The sequence below is a fragment of the Thunnus maccoyii genome, chromosome 16, assembly GCF_910596095.1.
Source record: "Thunnus maccoyii chromosome 16, fThuMac1.1, whole genome shotgun sequence".
NCBI classification, from domain to species: domain Eukaryota; kingdom Metazoa; phylum Chordata; class Actinopteri; order Scombriformes; family Scombridae; genus Thunnus; species Thunnus maccoyii.
Genome location: NC_056548.1, coordinates 25105360 through 25124609, shown reverse-complemented (window position 1 = coordinate 25124609; position 19250 = coordinate 25105360). Strand labels below are relative to the sequence as shown.

Here is a 19250-nt window from a genome sequence, read left to right as displayed (position 1 = left end):
TAAAACTCATTATTTAATCATGAAAAATATGATATATTTTGATATGGTGTAATGGACCTTTTGACGTCTTAGTTGTCCCAGTCAATTAAGAAATATACTGCACAGACAATACGTTAAACAACTGAAACTAGACTGTTCAACTTCTGAAAAAAGACATTGAATGCGTGTAACATGTTCATGATTATTGAGTTCTCATGTTTCTTTAGCAGCAGTCCATTGCAAATTTGAATGTTAATACAAGTGTATGAAAATGTGCACTATTGTAGGCTGTGTCAGAGTGAATTAATGGTAACATTTTACTTTAGGGGTCTGTAATTTTCTAATAATTCCCATGGAAGGTTTGTAGGAAGAACGGAGTAATTTGTCAAGAATCAACGGGAAAATAAGAATTGAACCCAAGTAAATATGTATTTGTAATTGGAGAATCTGTTTCCCTGGTTCAGATGATGCTGAACTCAAATTTGAGGAGGTACCTTTAATTTTCCTTAGTCAAGTAGTATTTCTTAGGCTAAACGTGTCATTCCCATGAATGCTTTGTCAACTAAACTAAAACTAAATATAACAAGGCAGTACAGCCAACAACTTTGTGTTTTTTATATTCTGACGTCATGTGAACACTTGTTTTTTTTTCATGTTAGATCACAGCCGTGATTAACCCAGCCCTGGACAAGTATTTCCCTGCTGACTGTGGTGTGAAGATCATTGCTGAGCCAGGGCGCTTTTATGTGGCCTCTGCTTACACACTGGTGATCAACATCATTGCCAAGAAGGTCATCATGGACGAGGAATTAGCCTCTGATGGTAAAAGCCTTGATTTAGAAAAACTTGGCATTATTTTAAATTAAAAAAAATCCCAATGACAGGACCCTGATGTACTATGTCAACGATGGAGTGTATGGATCCTTCAACTGTATACTTTATGACCATGCTCACTGTCTGCCAACATTGCATAAGGTATGCTAAATTCAAGGACTGAAATGGCAACTATGTTTTTCATCTCATTGGTTAAGAAAAGTTGTAGCAAAGAAACCTCTTGTGTCCATCCCCTCCTTTTCCTACCAAAAGAAGCCAAAGTCAGATGAGGTCATGTTCCTCTGCAGTATCTGGGGCCCAACATGTGATGTTTTCCCAGTCAATTAAGAAATATACTGCACAGACAATACGTTAAATAATTGAAACTAGACTTTTCAACTTCTGAAAAAGACATTGCATGTGTGTAACATGTTCATGATTATTGAGTTCTCGTGTTTCTTTAGAAGCAGTCTATTGCAAATTTGAATGTTAATACAATTGTATGAAAATGCGCACTATTGTAGGCTGTGTCAGAGTCAATTAATGGTAACATTTTACTTTAGGGGGCTGTAATTTTCTAATAATTACCATGGAAGGTATGTAGGAAGAACTGAGTTTGATAAGAATCAATGGGAAAATAAGAATTGAACCCAAGTAAATATGTATTTGTTATTGGAAAATCTGTTCCTTATGTATGTTGAATTGTATGTTAGCCTCTGGACATGTTCAGCTAACCTGTCGTGCTAAAAGACTCTTATGGTAATGCCAGCAATTAAAGGATAGGTTCACATTTTTCAAATGTATCTTAAAACAGCAGTCCATATGAACAGTGAAAGAAGTTTTCATTGCTGTAATCATTCCTCCTGTTCATACTGGCTATTCAAAGATTCCCTTCAAATGTGTTTTCAGTGTAAGTGATGGCAGCCATATTCCAGAGTGTGTCCACACAGTCATTTTGTGCAAAAATGCATTTAAAAGTTGATCTGAAGCTTATATGAGGCTTCACCAGTCTGAATTAGCCATATCAAGTGGTTGTCTGCCACAGTGTTTCCCTGTTGAGCGGTGGTGGAAGTATAGTAACAAAAAGATGGACTTTGGCACTAAAAAGACTGTAACATTGAATGATATCTACTTGATTTGACTTATTTGGACGCTGAAGCTTTATATTAGCTTCAGATTAACTTTTAAATACATTTTTGCACAGAAGGAGGACTGTGGATTTTTTCCTCTATCACTTACATTATAATTGCATTATGAAGGGATCCCCTAATGGTACAGTATGAACATGAGGATGATTATGTCTTCTGTGGCTCTAGAGGGGGCTCTCGAAGGGTTGAAAAAATAACCCCAACCATGTCTTCAGTTATTTTAGCTTGAGCTTGAAACATAAACATTTGAAAAGAAAGCATGCATTACAAAATGTAGGTGTGGAGTAAGAAAAAAGGGGGGCATTTAGGAGGGAACGGGATCTAATAAAAGTCCCTTTGGAGTTGCATTATGGGAAATGTAGGAGCCAGTGAAAGTCAGGATATCTCTGCCTCTAGTGTTTTGATTCTTTTTTAGTGATTTGTCTCTATTGAATCCCCCAACATTATGGAAGTGTGATACCAAATTACCAAAATTATTCAGTTAAAAGTGTACTGGACACTGGACACATCCATGAGACTTTCTAGGAAAATGTAAATTATAATTTTCCAATCATATAGGACATAATAATAATGTAATTGGCTATTTCTTATTACGGACCCATTAATAGAATGTTACCAAGGAAATTGTAAATAAACAAAAGTCTTTACGAGTGTGGCTGCAATGTCGAATTCATCAAATCCTGAAATCCGGGAGGAATCAGTTGAATCCTGTATTTCCAGCGCAGAAATATGAAACTAACAGCACTCAATTGTGCACCCCCTGCACTTCCTCCAAATGTCTGTGGATTGGGCCTTTTGTTCCCCACGCCCTGTGAGCCGTGGACGAGATCATATAAATAGGCTACAGTCAGCTGAGGCAGTGGACCGAAGGACACCCAGAGCCGGACGGAAAACCCACCGTGTGCAGGCGACATGATTCCCTTAATGTGGGGACTGATGTGTTTCATTGGCATCCAGGCATCGGGAACTCTGGGAATTTCCCCACAGTTTGGGTCCCGCCAGATCCACTCAATTAGTCCCTCAATTACCCGAGAGTCCTCGCAAGTCTCTCCAAGGGTCTATCAGCGCTTTGCAAATATCAAATCCATCGAATTATCTTCAGACGAAGTGCCAAGTGCTGAAAGTTTCCAAGACGTCCAGCTGGGTGGTTACACCGACCGAGGCTTCCAGCAGCGGGGCAGCCGGACAGGTACCAACAACTACCTGACGCAGGACAGACGGACAACTGACCATGGAGGTTGGTTCGTAGATGTTATGTGTCCTGTATTATTGTTGTCAGTATCCATCCTCCTGTGCGTACTGTAGATGTTGTAATAACCTTCTAATGTACTTCTTGTAATAATTTCTTTCCCGTGCGTTTCCCATGGTTTGTACAAATTTGAAACGTTGTGAACAGCGGTAGAAGTATCTAGATCCTTTACTTAAGTAAAAGTACCAATACAGTAATGTAAAAATACTCCATTACAATTAAGTCCTGCATGAAAAATCCTACTTAAAATAAAAGTACATAAGTAGTACATAAGATATAGTTAAAGTATTGCAATAAAAGTAGTGGTCCCTCTCACTGATATATTATTATATATGACAACATTAAATTATTAATACTGAGGCATCAGTGTTAGAGCAGCATGTTACTGATGTAGCTGCTGGAGGTGGAGCTAGTTTCAACTACTTAATATACAATTAACTAGTTCAGTGTGGTTCCCAGCCTAGGAGTCTGGTCCCTCTAAAGGGTCAGCAGATAAATCTGAGTTGTCATAAGATGATAAGTGGGAGAGGAAAGAAGAAAAAACAAAGTTCTGATACACAAATCTGTTTACAGTTTTTGGACTTTTTCTCTAATCTTTGATTTTTGCTGAAATATTGGATCATTTGAACATTTATTGAAATTAAACCACGTGAGAAGTTTAGAAGGAAAAATCACTATTTGGTGGAGCTGTTAACAACTCATAGACATGTGAAATGTGACCCCGACTACACACTGTTTTTTGTAAGACGTCAAAAGCCAAAAAGGTTGGAAACACTGGTTTCATCTTTAACAATGTGTTGTATTTTAAAAGCTTGTTCTATTATCCATTGTGTCAAATCTTCATCTGAAAAGTAACTAAAGCTGTCAAAGAAATGTAGTGGAGTAGAAAGTACAATATTTCCCTCTGAAATGTAGTGGATTTGAAGTAAAGTAGCATCAAATTAAAATACTCAAGTAAAGTACAAGTATCTCAGCATTATATTTAAGTACAGTGCTAATGTACTTAGTGACTTTCCACCACTGTCTAAAACAATTTTTTCCCCTTATTGCATATTTATATAAATTTATTATAACTTATAATACCAGGGACCTTAGCGGTTTTGGAATGCATGTACTGTATTCTGTGTGAAGTCTAATGTATCACCATTACATTAATACTTTTGAGATTTTTCAAAAGATAAATACAATCTTACTTCTGTTCAGTTGGTATTTCAAGAATCCACAAATGTTTTTTACTCCAGACATCTGGATAAAAAAAGATTTTAATTGGTTCTTGAGTTGCAGCTATATTTCCTATCTAGGTAGCCAGAAATTAGTGTTTTGTATGACAAGAAACACATTATTTTTAACAAAAATATAAAATATTTGGACTGTTGGTAGTAGTTGTGAATTACAATTGGCATATTTAACCATTTTCTGAAAATTTATAGACTAAATCAATTAATCAAGAAAATAATCATCAGATTAATCAATTGCCCAAGTTACTAAAAATAATTCATAATTAGTCTAGCATGAACATATCATTTTGGCTACTGTCTTTGTTGGATGATGAAACAGTGGTGCAACTTATGAAATAGGGTAAAAATGTTTTTCATTGTGCAGAGGACGAAATATTTTAAGGATTTCAGGATTCTGGAAATACTTTCAGAGAAAAAGTGATGTTAATGACCTCCTGGGTTTTTATTCTCTCCGAAAAACTGATACTTAGCTTTGTGAGTCAAATGTAATGGTTATATAAGAGAGAGACAATCTGGGGTTAATTGTTGTTCATAATTGAACAGCTAGGCCACACCTTAAGCACAATGTAAAGCCATCAACAGTCAGAATGAAAATATCAATGCCAACTGTATATCATAGATTTTAGTGATAAGTTATTAGCTTTCATTAGACTAGACAGCATTTCAAATTAGGCAATATAATTGCATCACTTAACAGTAAAAATACAGTATGTATTTGTCCTCAGCCCTAAAAGCTCTACTCCCTTTTGTGACACATATGGAAAGTGTTATTAAGCTGATAATCATGTATCAATGCCTCTACTTTTGCATCTCAGTTTGCTTGAGTTAAACCAAAGTATGCTCTAACACGTCCCCCTATGCCTTTTTCCTCTCTCATGGCAAAGCTGGTGGCACTAATTCCAGGTTTTATCACTATCAGCCCTCCCATCACCAGCCACTCTCACGGCTGCAACACAAAGCAGCACCATCTGCATCTTGTCAGCCTGCTCGAGACTCGAGCAATTCCTCTGCATCCATCAGAACTTTAGCTTTAAACTAACATCTCATTCAACCCATCAAAAGACATAGTTGTGGAAGCCTTTACTGGCCAAGTTTAAAGACCCTCATGACATGATCTGCTTTGAATAATAATTTGTGTCTGATGTTGACATTTTCCACAAACAAAACACGTTTTTGAGTGGAAGGGGACTTTAAAGTCACAGTTAACTAACATTAAAAGCCACTGTAGCCATCTTAACATATTCATCTCATAAAGTTTGTTTCTCATTTATTAGGCTGAAAATGTTAACATCTCTCTGATGAAGTTCTTGGAAAGGACTTCTTGGAAAAGTCCACTGATACTGAAGTTGGAAATTGGTTAGTTGAAAACTTGATTGGTTAGTTGAAAATGGGCCGTGCTGTTCAGAATATTATTTTGTGTCTGCTTAATTGACTTTAAGGTACACTCCTAGATTTAGGTGTTGTTCCCTCATATACCAGGATTTCCATCACAATGTGCTGAGTTGAAGTAGTCAGCGCTGAGATGAGTGGAAATTTGGAGATTTTAAAATGAAATGAGAAGATACTATATAACAATTTCAGGGAATATACTGTATCTTTAACTCTATCAGTCCCAACAGAATGCTAGCAGTCAGTTCACTATTTAAGTGAGGCTTGCACATGAACCAATTGGTGTATCTCAGCATCAGTCAACATATCAATAGCCTTGGTTATCTTTTAGTATGTATTTTTGGTGGTTATTGTAATGTTAATCCAAAAACACTTTTAATCCCATTTAAAACATCCATCTATTTTTTACAGGAGCAAGATTAAACTGCAGAAATCGGCCTATAGACCTGGTGTTCATCATCGACAGCTCCCGCAGTGTACGCCCTGCTGAGTTTGAAAAGGCCAAGGAGTTCCTGCAAGACATGGTGGACAGCTTGGAGGTTGGCCCAGATGACACACGAGTAGGCCTTGTCAATTATGCCAGCACAGTGCAGATTGAGTTTCTACTCAAGACTCATTTTGACAAGTCTGCCCTGAAGCAGGCACTGGCCCGAATTGTTCCCCTGTCTTCAGGCACCATGACAGGCATGGCCATCAAGACTGCTATGGAGAAAGCTTTCACAGTGGAGGCAGGGGCTCGATCTGGCTCCACAACCATCACCAAAGTAGCCATCATAGTGACAGATGGGAGGCCCCAGGACAAGGTGGAGGAGGTATCAGCAGCCGCTCGGGCATCTGGGATTGAGATCTACGCAGTGGGAGTAGACAGAGCTGATAAGATGTCCCTCCGCCTCATGGCCAGCCAACCTCTGGATGACCATGTCTTCTATGTGGAGACCTATGGTGTCATAGAAAAGCTCACTTCCAAATTTAGGGAAACCTTGTGTGGTAAGGATGATGAAGGAAGTGGAATTGATGATTACGGACTAGGCCTAGATGACAAAAAAGATGGTAATGGGAAAAATAATGAAAATGACGATAAAGGAAGCAATGGTATGTCAAATTTGTAATTTAAATATACTTATGATCATATGGGCAGCACCATAGAGGGAATCTCCATTCTAAAGTCAGTGGCCCTCTTCTCTGGTCTTAAGAACAAGGGCAGAGTAACTAGTGATTTACTCGTTGTGTTTAGATTTCCCTCAAAAAGGTGTTCACTAACTGTTGCCATGCATATGATGATATAGTAGTGTAGTGTAGGTAATGCAGTCAGCGATAAACATGTACAGTATGTCATGTACTAACCAACATGAAGAAGAAGACAAACTTCTGATCACTGGTTGATCTGCCAATTCAGAGCATATCCTACAACCTTGAACACTTTAAAATGGTTTCAACCTAATATGATGCTGCCTATATTTTTTACAGGGAGCACGCTACTCTTTGCACTCTGCGCTGCTTCTTTTGCCTTATGCTTTGTGCCCTGCTCAGTTACCTGACGATCTGCTAAGCTGCTCAGGTCCACAGTTTGGGCTGTTGTTACTGAACATTAATGGCCACTTATCCTGCGAGGCAAAAACTAAATTAGCTTGTGACTTAGCTTGCGCTAAATTTGACTAAAATTTACTTGAGCTGAAATTTTTAGATTTAAAGACATTTTCAAGAAAACATAGGACATAGGTTTATTTGCTTTTTGCAGAGAGAGCAAAGACATTTGCAAAGATTGATAAAAAAGAATGGATAAAAATGACCTATGTGTGAGACATTTACATATTTTCTGCTAAATATACTTATTTATCTATATTTAATGTAGTGCTTAATGCTTGTCAGCTACAGGAATGCTTGATCCAGCCCAACTGCTCATTGCCATGATACATTTGGGTGATATCAGAACTTGGAAAATAGGAGGAGGGTTTCAGAAAAGTGTAATTCTGAAATTATTTTGTACGCAGCCCCAGGAAAGTCCCCAAGCAATGGTGCAGCTAATCTCAAGATAATTGGTGGAGTGTAGTTGTCTACACGTTGTTATGACTGGCTGCTGCTGTGGCTGTGATTGTGACAGACTGTAGCTGTGATTATGTGCTATAGCTTTGGTCTTTGCTGTTGCTGTGATAATGGCTATAGCTATGCCTCTGGTTATTATGATTATGATTGATATTATGATGATATTATGATTGCTACAGTGCAGCTACAGATGTAACCATATCCAATAGCCAGAAACAACCACTGCTGCAGCCAAAGCCCTAGCAATAACCATATCCACAGCCACAGTCATAGGCCCAGCCACAACTTCCATTCTAGTTCAACACAGTGCCAAGCATGCAGCTACAGCTGTGGTCACAGCCAGTGGCTCTGTAGTGTCGGAGCTCGGACTTTCTCAGTAGTTCAGGGAAAATGCAAAAAGTTAGAGAGAGGTACAGTAACAGAGCTCCGTACTTTTGAGCAATTTTCTTCAGGAAAAAAAATAATTTAAAAATAATTTCATTTCTCTTTCCAACTTTTGGTAGCACCCAAACTAGCAAAATATCTGCTAAGGTCAACGATGCTAGTCACACAACATCCTCTGTGGTGTCAAACATGGCTTACTTCCAGCCACGTAAATGACAGCTTGAACCTGAGGAGTGCATTCAACTAATTCGTCTGTGTTTCACCGAGACCAACGTCTGTCCATCTACAACAGTGACGTCACTACTTAAGACATGGTATTAGACTGTTGCCTTCAGTAGAGTTTGTGTTTGCATGGTCTGTACTGCATGGAATTTCTGTCGGGAAATTAAGATGGAAAGCCAGTGCAACATTTGAAAGTGACAAATGACTGTGTCTCTTCCTTTTACAAATAACAGGATTTGAAACAACAAAATAAATTCACTATAACATCCCTATAGTTGAAGTGATCAAGCAAACTAATCTGCATGTGGCTATGTAGAATTCAAATTTGCACAATTAATCAATGCATACTTACAACTTACTAATATTCCTATAACACAAAATTATTGATTTCATTAGACTTAAGCCAATCAGACATTGGAGTGTTTCTTTTCAGGTTTGGATTTATGTGCCCAAGGACATGATTGCCAGCACATTTGTGTCAGCACTAGAGACTCATACAGCTGCAAGTGTAATGCGGGCTATGTCTTGAACCCGGACAAGAAAACATGCTCACGTAAGAATCTTTCTCTTTTTCTTAATGTTTTTGTCCAGTGTCTCAGCGTTAGAAAACCCCACTACTCCCAAAAAGTTGGCTGAAAGTTAAATTTTGAATGAATCTTGTTTAAACGTTGATTTGTGGTTGAAAAAGTCCCATTAAAGGTAAAAATATCTATATTAAATATTTATCTATATACTTGAACATTTTAAGTAAAAATCTGAATGTGGAATAACATGTTATGTGGAATTCTAAGTTTATAAAATTCCTTCTGGACATCGGTAAGTTGGACACTTTGTGCTGCGGACACACTGCATACCATCCCTTGTTACTAATGTTTTGGGTTGCCATAAATAGATGAGCAGATTCTATTCAGCATCGCAAATGAGCAGGACATAATAAAGGCCTGGACTGATGAGAAGCACAAATTCTAAAAGTAATGATGGCCAAAAAGCCTCCCTGTTATCTCTAGACTGAACCCAAGACTGTGTTAGTCAGACATGAGAGTGTTTCTTTCCAGTTTCAGATGCATGTGCCCAGGGACATGACTGCCAGCATATTTGTACCAACAATGGTGACTCTTACATCTGCACATGTCAAGTGGGATTTGTGTTGAATGCCGACCAGAAAACATGCTCACGTAAGAACATGGATTTTTTCTCAATCTCTTTATATGCATGTGTAAGTGTAGTGCTATTTACCATATTTCAGATGCTTGAAAACCATTTCTTAGGAATATAAACATTCCTATTTTGCCATGTGTACACAGTCTATAAAATGGCACCCAGGTCTCTGAAGCCATAAGCATAATAGAACCTCCCTTTTCCCAACAGACACAGACTCACCCCCGGTCTTGATTAACTGAAATAAGCCTCTTTCAGCTTACCCCAGAACATCTTCCCACAGGTTTAACCTCACTGTGGGTCTTATCTGTGTCAGGTGCAACCCAAAGCTGCTCCGGAAAAAAAAACATACACCAACATCCTCACTCACTAGTGGGGCGGCAGCAAAGTTTCTGTCAATGTTTACAATCACAATTCATGATCACGGTTCTATTTAAGACAAGCTTGGTCCTCTAAAGAGGCTATGTAGGCCCAGAGGATAGAAGCACCAACCTGTGCCACTAGTCTAGGCTGCTAGTCTGGGCATGGGCAAAGTGCTTAATCCTGCATTATTTGATTTTTTTGGCCACTTGGGCACAGCAAAACAAGCTTTAAAACTCTGAATGTAAAGTTATAAAGTTGGGGCCTGACCTGAACTCTAGAAACCTTTCAAACAGTGGTCAATTTACCCATCTCACAGACCCAAAGCAACATTAGCATTCATTTGGAGCCATGTTTCTTGTTTCAGAGTGAATGTAAGTCCAATATTTACTCTCATTTCAGCTCTGTGTTGGTCTGCACCAACTCCTGAGAAAAATACCTGGCTCTTTAGCTGCTAAATGCTCAACTTTGTTTACCAGCTAGTTGCTAACTTTGTCTGCGGTCTAGCGTACAGCTTTCGTTGGAAACAGCTGCCTGCAGGAAACAATGCTGATGAAAGCAGTGAGACTGAATCAAAACAGAAAAAATCTGCAGCCCCTAAAAACCAAAGCAAAGAGAGCTGAGAGGAACTGCAGAGAAGGATGATAATCCTCTGTCGATTTGTCACTATGAGAGTCAACACAACACAGTAATTTGATTCATTGCTAGTATGGAAATATTGATAAAGGCAGCTTTAAGCAGTGGGTAAGGGAGCTGCAAACCTCTGGTTATGTACTGTAGAGCCAGAAAATCCAAATTTGGGCTGAATGCTGTTGTGTAGCTGGAAAGTTATCAACTTTATTCTCTATCCATAAAGAGTGGGCAGTATAATCCTGATTTGCGGAACATATGTAAATGTTAAGTGCCCGGAGCAGTAACCAGTAAATACTGAAACCCCATTTAAAGCCCATTTAGAGAGAGATGTGTGTGTGTATGAAATATAATTGACTCAGGCTGCTTGACATAGTAATTAAATTGAGCCAGTCAGATGTGAAAGTGTCTTTTTTCAGGTATAAATACATGTGCCTAGGGACATGACTACCAGCATATTTGTGTCAGCAGTGATAATTTGTACATCTGCAAGTGTTGAATGGGATATGTGTTCAATGCAGACCGGAAAACATGCAAATAATCACAAAGTAGAGCTCAGCCTGAATTACTTGGTAGGCTGGTTGCTGCAGAGGCATAGAGCATGGTGTAGCCATAGTCCTCATTAATTGCAAAAGGCCAGTGGCCAACAGGCCAGCCTGTCCTTGTCTGATGTCATGTAACATCAGTTACATCATCTCTTTTCAGGTGCTGATCCATGTGCCCTTGGACATGATTGTCAGCACATTTGTGAAAACAATGATGGCTCGTACATCTGCAAGTGTCGAGTGGGACATATCTTAAATGCAGACCAGAAAACATGCTCACGTAAGAACCCTGGCTGCACCTATGATTTGCATGTCTAAGTGTAGTGACTCTGGGTTGCTATTGATTGTTTCTTGATTTAATGTAGAATAAGGCAGAAAGCATTTGACTGTGAGCATCATATTTGCAATTAGTGTTGGCCTATCCTAAGCACCACAACAAGCCTAGGATTCCTTAACTCATGGTGGTAGTGTGAGCTGTGGAAGTATCTCTTTCAGGTTTGGATGCGTGTACCCAGGGACATGACTGCCAGCAAATTTGTATAAACAGTGATGACTCATTTGTCTGCAAGTGTGAGATGGGATATATTTTAAATGCAGACCAGAAAACATGCTCACGTAAGAACCTGTGCCTTACGTTTGTGCACATGTTTTACCCGACCGGATGTTTTATACTTTTAAATGTAAAAAAGGCATAGAACATATGACAATGGCCTTCATCATTTATATTTGCTTATCATAAGCTCCACATTGGGCCATTCCTTTACTAATGGTGTTAGACCATGTCTTTTTTTAGGTTTATCTACATATCAAGACTTATTTTCATAGTTTTGGCAATTATTTCTGTTGGTTATGATAACATTGTACCCACCAAAGTAATGACTAAGATGATTTTTCAGGTGTGGATACATGTGCCCAGGGACATGACTGCCAGCATGTTTGTGTCAGAAGTGGCAATTCTGACATCTGCATGTGTAATGAGGGATATGTGTTGAATGCAGACCAGAAAACATGCTCACGTAAGAACCTGTGCCTTACGTTTGTGCACATGTTTTACCCGACCGGATGTTTTATACTTTTAAATGTAAAAAAGGCATAGAACATATGACAATGGCCTTCATCATTTTTTGTATGTATATTTGCTTATCATAAGCTCCACATTGGGGCATTCCTTTACTGATGGTGTTAGACCATGTCTTTTTTAGGTTTATCTACATCTCAAGACTCATTTTCATAGTTTTGGCAATTATTTCTGTTGGTTATGATAACATTGTACCCACCAAAGTAATGACTAAGATGATTTTTCAGGTGTGGATACATGTACCCAGGGACATGACTGCCAGCATTTTTGTGTCAGAAGTGGCAATTCTGACATCTGCATGTGTCATGAGGGATATGTGTTGAATGCAGACCAGAAAACATGCTCACGTAAGACAACAAAACAGTAAACTCATAAAATTAGTGCAATATGTCCAAATTACACTCTTCTAGGTGCTTGACTAAATTTTAAAGAATACTTCTTCTGGGGGATTGAAATAATTATGATGGCATTGGTGTTAAACAGGCCTCCAAAGTGTCATTTGGACAGCAAGAGCTGATGAAGCACATATCAGTCAAATATAGTGTCTTTGTTTTCAGGCATTTTGCCTTTATTCCTGACAGTAAAAGTGGAGATACAGACAGGAGGTATAGGAAGAGAAGGGGGATGATATGTAACAAAGGTCCGTAGCTGGAATCAAACATGCAGACATTGTGGTTATGTGGTATCTTAACCAGCAGACTACAAGATTGCCCCAATAGTGACCTTATATTTAGCCAGTAGAAAGGTGGACTGATAACCTAGAGGTATGGTGTACATGGCCATTGTTTATACAGACAATGGAATGGTGGCTGATTAAAAGCTCAACTGCTCCTTTACAGATACCATCAAATGTAAAAGGAACAGTTGCCAGACAGAGGCTCCAGAAGGCCAGGCTCCCCTAGACTAATGACATGAGATGTCAGTTACATATGAACATGTTTCTTTTCAGGTTCTGATCCATGTGCCCAAGGACATGATTGCCAGCACGTTTGTATAAACAATGATGACTCGTACATCTGCAAATGTCATGAGGGATATGTGTTGAATCCAGATAAGAAAACATGCTCACGTAAGAACTTGGACTTTCTTTTAGATGTGATAAAGTGTCTCAGGTTTGCTTCCAAGTCTCTTATTTGAAGTGCATGACCATAATGACCCATCATAGGTTCCATTGCTTACTAAGGGCTCACTGATTGATGTAAATCAAGTCAGTCAGATGTGGAAGTCTTTCTTTTCAGGTTCAGATACATGTGCCCGGGGAAATGACTGCCAGCATATTTGTGTCAACAATGACCACAATGATTCATATACCTGCAAGTGTCAAGCAGGATATGTATTGAATGCAGACGGGAAAACATGCTCACGTAAGCACCTGGACTTTTTCTATATACCTAACAGTATTTGGTGTCTATGGTTTGATCCAGCATCTCAGGTTTTCTACAAAGCCCCACTTTTCAAGCTATAAATCATCCCTACAGGATCTGAATAGTAGGAGCTGGTGAGGCAGTTTGTCTTGTGGACACACCACATATCTCCTAATATGAATAATGTCTTCCATTGTTCTAGGCCAGTGCCAATATGCAAGAGATATGGGAGGCTGGGAGTTTTAAAATGCTTCTGTCTCATGGCTGTGGCATCCATCTCCTGTAAATGGAACTGTGGCTCTACAAAAAGCCAAGTGATTTTTTTTCTGTTCTCATGAAACTGTTACTGAGGTTTGAGTTTCTCTTTGCAGGCTCTGAAACTGATGCATGTGCCATTGGACAAGACTGTCAACACATCTGTGTCAATAACGGGAACTCGTACATCTGCAAGTGTCGAGTGGGATATGTATTGAACATGGATCAGAAAACATGCTCACGTAAGAAACTTCTTCCTTTCAAGTAAACATTGGTGCAGTACCTCAAGATATTTTGTGTTATTCCAGAGCAGCTCCAAAGACTTCTGGAACAAGAGCTGCTGAGGCACTTGTATTGTGCTAGACACATATACCTATTGTCACGGTTTGACAAGTGATTCCATGAATATATGGGAACAATAGCCAAGGGTTCCTTGGCTGGGTTACCAAGTCAGTTAGATGTGGGAGTGTCTCTTTCCAGGCTTGGATGCATGTGCTCAGGGACATGACTGCCAGCATATTTGTATCAACAATGGTGATTCATACACCTGCAAGTGTCGAGAGGGATATGTTTTGAATGAAGACCAGAAAACATGTTCACGTAAGAATTTGCTTTTTTTCTCAACATACATAATTGTGTGTGTGTACTGAATGTTAAGTTGTCTATATTGTATAAGTCCTTCTAGCCTGACAATTCTCACCAAACCCTGAGCTTCAGAGCATTACAGTCTAATGCAACCAGTATTGAGCTCAAGTGGAGCTGAGCAAATGTGTCAGACTGGTGCTAACTTACCAAGAGGTGTGGCATACATGGACATAGTTTCAAAGAGCCCTCAAAGGAAATATAATCAGCCAAAGTTTCAACAGCTGACCAGGCATGCCCTTTATCTATGCTACTTGAAGAGGCTTTATGAAAGAAGGGTTGGACTGTGTGCTGGAGTAAATCGTCCTAACTATGCAAAAGGATTTCAGGTGAGATTCCAGTTTTCCAAATGCTACCATTACACCCTCTAAAAGGGTCTATAGGTTTGACCATTTCCCAAGCAGAGCAGTACTGAAATTTGTATGTGCGGTCAACAAATCAGTATGAGCCTAGCCTTTTGTATGTAAGCTGGTCTGACTGTAAACACTGTGACTTCACTCTGCTTCTGTTTTTCTTCTGCATCTAAAAACAAAATCTAGACCTAGAGGTGAAGAATAGCTGTCAAGGGTAATCTTGTCTCCACATGTTTACTCTGTACTGTGATGCCTTGCTGGTGCAAGGTGGGTGCCCAGGTTAGATAGTTAAGTTACCTTGCCAGAGACTTTGCCACTGCTTGTACTATGCTGCTTTGGCTCAACATGACAGCCCTCTAGTTGAGGAACTGTAAAGTTCTCCTGCCTTTAAAGGAGGGTAATTCTTCTTTTTCAAGCTAGACAACCACATTGTGATAGCCAGGTCCCTACAGTGTGCCAAGATTTACACAGTTCAGTCACAGTTAACACCTAACTAGAAGAATTTCTGCTGACCCAAGGTGCGCATTTGTTGGGCTATAATCCCTAAAGAAGGATCTAGTGTGTTCTTCTTTGTTGAGGTGTCCCTTTGTAGACAGATTTATAGTTTCACTTATGATTTAACTCTTTGGTGGTGAGAAATGGCTTTGATAGATGTGATGTTTGATAGATTAAAAACCTTAAGATAAGCCTCTCTTCAACCTATTATATACTGTCTAACCTATCAAGAAACACCACCAGCACCAGAAACTTGTGAGAGAACTCACAATGCAGCCCAAGTAAACTAGTCAGATTTCTTGTGGTCTCCATGAAGACCATGCATCTTGTGAGGTACAGCAACACCTCAATAGAAAAGCACAAATTTGTCTTAAGGGCATTGGCTGTATGAAATAGAATGAAGGATAAGGTTTGTAACCCTAATTCCGTGACCACAGGTCTGTAACTCTGTCACCCTATACAAATTGTTGAGGTTTTGTGGATGCAAACTGAGGGAGTTTTCAAACCTGCATGGTTTAGTCCAGTTGAATCAGACTCTGGTTTGTTTTCCTCCTTGGCGAGATTCGTTTGGGCAGGTCTGGACACAGTAATCGTCCACAAGTATGGACCAAAACAACTGCACCGAAACCCTTTAGATGAAGTGGTCTCAGACCGGTCACAAACAAATTCTGGAGCAGTTTGTTTGTAGTGGGAACGTGATTGAACTTTGATCTGACAGAAATACAAGGTGCTGTCTGCAAGTTTGAGCTAAATGGCTCCCGTAACCAGGTGCGCTTTGCATACTGGCGTACAGATGAGAGAAACCAACCAGCCAGAGAATGAATCGAGGTCCGACCTGGACTAGCAACAAGTATGTAGCCTTGAGTTATATTTGGACAGATTAGGACTTTCTTCTTGTGTTTACTTTCTTGCTTCTGCCCTAGACACATCTGACTAATGAGCCGAACATTCATGCGTGGCTTTTAGTGATATGTTTTGGTTCGCTTGAATTTTTTTCTGTGTGAAAAAAACCAAAGTAAGGGGAAAAGGCAACAAGTTTACTAACTATCCACTGATTTGGACCAGAGCAAACAAACTATAGGTTTGAAAACAGCTTGAGTCACAGCAAATATAGCCAGCTTCCATAGAAAAGAAAAAACTCCTCATCGTCTAAGCTCACACATGTAAGGAACATGGTCAAGCCCATAGCACTGATAGGGGGCTCTGCCCTAAGTCTATAGATTTGGGTTTCCAATGTGTGAACTTTAAATAGTTACTGTGCCCTTTATGTCTTTCTTTTTGCATTCTTCAGTTGTGGAGAAGTCTGCAGTTGACTGCAACCAAGACTACAGAGTCCAACGTCATTTATTGCACAGTATATAACAATATAAAAGTGTGCTGTGCTGGGGATGTGAGGAATGAGAGACTTCTAAGGCATTTGAAGTTGTGGTGTGAGCTCACAAGGAACTTTGGTCCAACAAAGGATCAAAGAATTGGTTGAAACTGGTTTGCCTCTTCTTTCTGTTATTTGTAGGGATTGTATATTCTTAAGTGATTTGGTGTATACATGTATATATTTGCACAAATGATTGTTAACATGGATCTTAAAATCCCAGTTTAAGCTAATCACACCTGACCTCAGTAACTCCTTGTCTGTAAATTAACAAAATGATTTTAAACATATTTCCTAATCCCACTCTAAAAGCAAAATCATAATTGTGCCTGATCTTAGCTATATGGTATAGCTATATATATATTATCAGTCAAAATCCATTGTGCTTATGTTATCATTCAAAAACAACACAGAACTTTTTCAGATTTTGTCATCTCCAAAGTATTTGTCACAAAGGCTTATATTGAACATCAAGTCTTTGGAGGTTTCCAGACTTGATCCACAAAGAGAAACATAAAACGGGCTGTGTCGCTTTTTTCTTCTTAGAAGCCAAATTGAGTATTACAAAGAGGCCACACTACAAATGATAAAATGCCACTGAAATGCTTTAACTGTCTCCTTATTTTTTGCTAATTCTTTCAGAGGAAGTGAGTCGTAAAGTAACTCAAGATGCCTGCATGTGTGAAGCTCAGATTTTGTTCCAGAAAAATGTGCAGTCAGCTCTTCAGGAGTTGACCAGAAAACATATCCTTTTGCTTCTCACAGTGACCCCAAGATGAGGCAGATTGAAGTTACTTTTGAGATTATAAAATATCTGGTTAATATTTTAATATCTCTAAAATGTTTGCCATTTGGACAGATATCTTTTTGTCTTATTAGTACATTTAGTGAGAATCGCAGTCTAAACTTTGAGCTGATTTATAGAATATTTTCACGAATGCCCAGTATTGTGATGAACTGGTAAACATTCCGACTATTTTTTTTTATTCTTTTTATTGTACTTCCTTGACTGTCTGTCCACTTGATGAACTTTCAGAGAAAGTGAACCTGATTGACGGCCGACAGGAGTATTAAGAACAGCAATGACATCAGAGTACATGTATTGCAGTGTATTCATTTTTTTGACCAGCTGAAATCATCTGGAACCCTCAAAATCTCTTAATTTTGAGTAACATTTCTAAAATCTGGTATTGATTCCTCATACAGTATACTGTACAGTATACAGTACATTTGTTTTATATTATAAACTCATATGTTTGCAGTCACAACACTGTTTTACAGAGAAGTCAGGTATAACTGGTTTAAATATTTACATGTATGGATTGTAAGAAAAGCAACATTTCCCCGTAACAGTTTTGTTAAATTTAGACTTTGTAAGATAATTAGTGAATTTATCTAATAGATAGAAGTGTAATTTTTATTAAAAATGAACATGTTTAAAGTTTAAACAATATTTTTACATTGAATAATTTTATTTTTGGTGGCAAACATGTTGTACCACATCCTTGTGTATTAACTGCTCTGAGAGCAGCCTCAAGCCATGAATATAAAACAACTAATCTCTTATGCAACAAGATGTTTGTTGTTACCCTTCTGATTGTAGCATTACTATGCAGGAAAAAACCAAAATGAAGTCTGTTCCAGCTGGCCCATGGCAGTTACATCACAGTGCATTACTATAATCCTTTTCGTTGATACCTGAAATATTTTGAAAAAAAAAAATGTATTGCACAACATTGAATGGTAAATACTTTTATGTTTGTAACAAGTAGCCTATAATTGTTTTTGGGGGAGAGGGAAAACAGCATAGTGAGTTCCTGGGTGATTGGACTGCTTCAATATTTTGCACACTCTTGGCAAAAGTCTTGGACCAGTTTCTTTTTTCAATTTTTTTATTTTTGATTTGATTTGATTTATTTCTGGATCAACAAAACACAACAACCTGTATAACCTATTTTCTATTGGAAGTATAGTTGCACATGGGCAATAAATATTCTGAAAAAATGGATCCCAAATATCTCTTGTATTGTGTGTTTTTACACTTAGTTACCAAGCCACTTTTTATGTATGATGTGGACTTTTAGCATCTCAGAACAAATCAGTCTTGAGCAGTGGTAAAAAGAACTGTATTTAAAATTTTGAAGTACTTGTATTTTACTTGTGTATATCCATTTTATGTCACTCTACTTCTACTCCACTACATTTCAGAGAGTTATATTATACTGTTAACCCACTATATTTATTTGATGGATAGCTACAAGTAACTATAGGTTTAGAGTTAACATTTAAAAACATTTGATATGCTGATAAAACACAAAACGTTGTTAATATTAAACCAATGGTTCCCAACCATCTGGTTTATGACCCCTTATGAAAAAGCAATGTCCTGTTGGGGCCTTTTGCCACATTTCAGATCTCTATGAGTTGTTAGCTGTTCCACCAAATAATAACTTCCTTTTAAACTTCTCCTTTTAACAGTTTGAGGCCCAAAGAGGAAAAACAAAACAAAACAAAACAAAAAACAAAAAACAAA

At 38.5% G+C, this 19250-nt stretch overlaps 1 protein-coding gene across 21 annotated transcripts; it reads left to right on the top strand.

The window, feature by feature from the left end:
- The first annotated feature begins 2106 nt into the window (after nucleotides 1-2106).
- LOC121880504 (matrilin-3-like) lies at nucleotides 2107-18823 on the top strand. 21 transcript variants are annotated; one of them, XM_042387755.1, is made up of 15 exons: nucleotides 3098-3177; nucleotides 5702-5783; nucleotides 6228-6803; nucleotides 8899-9018; nucleotides 9521-9640; nucleotides 11319-11438; nucleotides 11654-11773; nucleotides 12055-12174; nucleotides 12464-12583; nucleotides 13186-13305; nucleotides 13475-13600; nucleotides 13972-14097; nucleotides 14336-14455; nucleotides 17360-17461; nucleotides 17739-18823. In XM_042387755.1, the coding sequence occupies exons 1-15, from the start codon at nucleotides 3172-3174 to the stop codon at nucleotides 17789-17791; spliced, it is 2031 nt and encodes a 676-aa protein (XP_042243689.1). In that variant the 5' UTR covers nucleotides 3098-3171; the 3' UTR covers nucleotides 17792-18823. The 21 variants fall into 21 exon arrangements, 17 of the variants coding, with proteins under 17 accessions (XP_042243687.1, XP_042243688.1, XP_042243693.1 ...); XR_006091554.1 differs by lacking the exons at nucleotides 5702-5783; nucleotides 17739-18823 and adding an exon at nucleotides 14758-14826 and having other exon boundaries at nucleotides 2107-3177; nucleotides 16637-17446; XR_006091553.1 differs by lacking the exons at nucleotides 5702-5783; nucleotides 17739-18823 and adding an exon at nucleotides 14532-14826 and having other exon boundaries at nucleotides 2107-3177; nucleotides 16637-17446.
- The last annotated feature ends 427 nt before the right edge of the window (nucleotides 18824-19250 follow it).

Coding starts and splice junctions, on each gene's coding strand:
- LOC121880504 (XM_042387749.1), top strand. CDS start 2,853: ATGATTCCCTTAATGTGGGGACTGATGTGTTTCATTGGCATCCAGGCA. Junction 12,584..13,185: donor AGACCAGAAAACATGCTCAC/GTAAGACAACAA, acceptor GTTTCTTTTCAG/GTTCTGATCCATGTGCCCAA. Junction 17,462..17,738: donor TCAGGAGTTGACCAGAAAAC/ATATCCTTTTGC, acceptor CTGTCTGTCCAC/TTGATGAACTTTCAGAGAAA.